The sequence below is a fragment of the Gavialis gangeticus genome, unplaced genomic scaffold (genome assembly GCF_001723915.1).
Source record: "Gavialis gangeticus isolate Ggan-Ray unplaced genomic scaffold, GavGan_comp1, whole genome shotgun sequence".
Lineage (NCBI taxonomy): Eukaryota > Metazoa > Chordata > Crocodylia > Gavialidae > Gavialis > Gavialis gangeticus.
This window is the reverse complement of record NW_017729003.1, coordinates 8459912-8462633: the sequence shown is the minus strand read 5'-3', so window position 1 is coordinate 8462633 and position 2722 is coordinate 8459912. Positions and strand designations below refer to the sequence as shown.

The 2722-nt window shown below is 49.2% G+C and overlaps 1 protein-coding gene across 1 annotated transcript in view; it reads right to left on the bottom strand.

Annotated features, from left to right (window-relative positions):
• DNAJC9 (DnaJ heat shock protein family (Hsp40) member C9) overlaps window positions 1–252 on the bottom strand; it is a 7665-nt gene extending 7413 nt beyond the window's left edge. Inside the window, exon 1 of the mRNA XM_019507780.1 lies at window positions 1–252. This exon is cut by the window's left edge and continues 8 nt beyond it. Within this exon, the coding sequence (XP_019363325.1) occupies window positions 1–170 (170 nt within the window). The 5' untranslated portion in view covers window positions 171–252.
• Window positions 253–2722: the final 2470 nt, after the last annotated feature.

Genomic DNA, 2722 nt, shown 5'->3' with positions numbered 1-2722 from the left:
TGCGTGGCCTCGCCGCGGCGCTCGGCGGCGGCGCGGTCGGGGTGGACGCGCAGCGACGCCTTGCGGTAGCCGCGGCGGATCTCGTCGGCCGAGGCATGGCGCCGCACGCCGAGCACACAGTACAGATCAGGGGAGCCGAAAGCCGCCTCGCACTGCTCCAGCAGCCCCATAGCCCAACCGCGGCTCCCTCTGGGCGGCGCTCCCGCCCTTGAGTTTGACGCACACGCAGGCGCCCTGTGACCTGCGCCGCTTTACGGCCGAGGCAGGAACTGCTGTAAAAGGAGCCGGGCCGGTCCCGCGAGACGTGGCGCTGAGCGCGGGCTGGCCCAGAGGGCGCACAGCCGCAGGAGGCCGACTGACCCTAATAACGTTGGCCAGGGGGCGCAGGCCGGGGGACCTGCCGCCCAGCAGGGTTTCCATAGAGCCTGGCGCCGGGGGAGCTGGTCTGGACCGGGATCTTGCCGCGGTGACCGCGCGGTCCGGAGCTGGGGCACGCCGGCAGCAGACTGCAGCTCTGCCCGGCTCCGGCCCGCGCGGTCACCGCCGCAGATCCCGGCCCGTAGCAGGCTGTCCTGCCGCACGCCCGGCCGCAGCTGCCGAGCTGGTCCCCGTGGAAACCGGCCCTAGCAACGTGCGGTGCAGATGCTCGGAAAGGGAGCCTCGATCAGCCGCTCGGCCCAACCCTGGTCTAGAGCACATGTGCATGCTATACAAGTTCAACCCCGAGTACACACTGTACCCCCCAAACCAGCCCTGAATGGTGGCCCTACAGCCTGTCCAGGCCCACAGACAAGCACCCCACCCCAGAGCCAGTGCACAACGCTCTTCCAAGTACACTTCATGTACCATGCGCCCTGTGCTGCGTAGGTCCAAGCCCCAGATTGGGACCAGCACACACTGCACACAGTCCACACGGCTGCTCTAGGGCCCCTGCTGTACAAGGTGTGCACACCAGAGTAGTCCTCTGCTGGCTTTGGTGTGGAGAGCTAGTCTGTGTGTTTAGTCTGTGGCTAGTCTCTATCCTGGGGGCCAGACCTTCACCTCTTTTCCAGCCCACGGACAATGCGACTTAGAGCATCTTTTAGAAAGGCATCCAGTCTTGTTTAAAAGTGTTCCAGAGAAAATCTACTCAGGGCATTGTTCCAATACTAAATCACTCTTCCTTTGCAATCCACATTTTATTATTTGTCTGAACCTAGTTTAATTTAAGTAGATTTTGCTATAGTTTTACCTGCTAAAGAACTCTTAAGTTTCTGTTTCCCATGGAGGTACTTCTACACTGTAAACTGCCCTTTAAATGTTTGGAAACCTAAATCAGGGGTTGCTTGCTCCCTGCCTGCTTGAAGCTTCTTGGGTGATGTACACTAAAAAGCTGTTTTCCAGTCCTTAACTCTCCTCTGAATCCTTCCAATTACCAACATTTTTCTTGAACTATAAACAAACAAAGCAGTACTAAAGGCTTCGGGCCAGGGACTTACTTAATTCCCAGCAACTGCAAAATCTAGGATTATTTGCAAGAAATCAACAAAAGAAAATGCTGGCTCCCTAGTGGGAGCTAGCGGTCCTTGCTACCAGGAGGGGAAGGTGCCGGCTGGCAGGGCAACACAAAGGGCAGCCAGCAATCAAGATGATGGCTGCCCCCTCATCCCTCTGGGGACTCCTCAATCAGTGCAGAGAGGCAGGGCCACCACAAAACACCTGCATAACGGGCTCTGTGCAGCGTGAGTGGGCTGTAAAAAACCCTTTGTCCTGCTGCGATTTTAGCAGGTCCCTACTTGTATCATACAACCTTTTCATTCCTATGGTATATGCCCCTGCTCATACAGGCAAAGATTTCACTAGTATACATTAATTGTTGTTTAATGCATCAGTAGAAAACATTTCATTCATATTCTTCAAGGTGATTTTTGGAAAAATCCAAGGGAAAAATTAATCTTTCTCAAAGTAGTATTGTGTGTTACCAGCAGCCCCTGGAAGCTCAAGAAAGCAAATGCAAGCAAATCAACTCAAAGGAGTAGGGAATTCCCTTTGACTACCTCGTTTAAAGCAAAACAGAAACAACAACAAAACCAAGTACCCGGAAGTACTTGAAATTTCATGCAATTAATTTTTGTGACATTTTTAATTATTACCAACACATTGAAAACTCAATTCTAAAAGGCAGATCCTCTGAATATCCTGTGGGAGTGTTGCAATGGACTTTGGCAGGTGGGAAAAGGCTCTGGGAGTCACTGGTCACCTTTTCATAATGCTAACAATTGTATTACTAAAAAATACATAACCAAGTCATAACAGTTTACACTTATTAATTAATATGTCACTTTTACACAAATTGCTCCAAAATTGAAAATGGCAAAATATTATTTTGCAGCTTTTGAAACAAAACAGTGGAATAATACTCAGATGAAGATGTTCTGTATAAAACTCAGTAAGTCTTTATTCTATGCATACCATTCAAGTTGCATAGATGTTGAGCCATATACAAAAAGGGAGATGGACAGACAAAAATCAGTGCACATACTGAGTAGTTTAACTGTAATACCTATGATTGAAACTACTAACAATACAGATAAAGACATTTGTCTGTAACTACTAAATTACCATTATTCATACTAGGGAGGGAATAAAGTTTACTTCAGATTCTGATTTTTAATTATGTAAAGTACTTAGGTGGTTGTAGAACATGGTTAAGTCTTATATATAAAAAAAAAAAAAAAAAAAA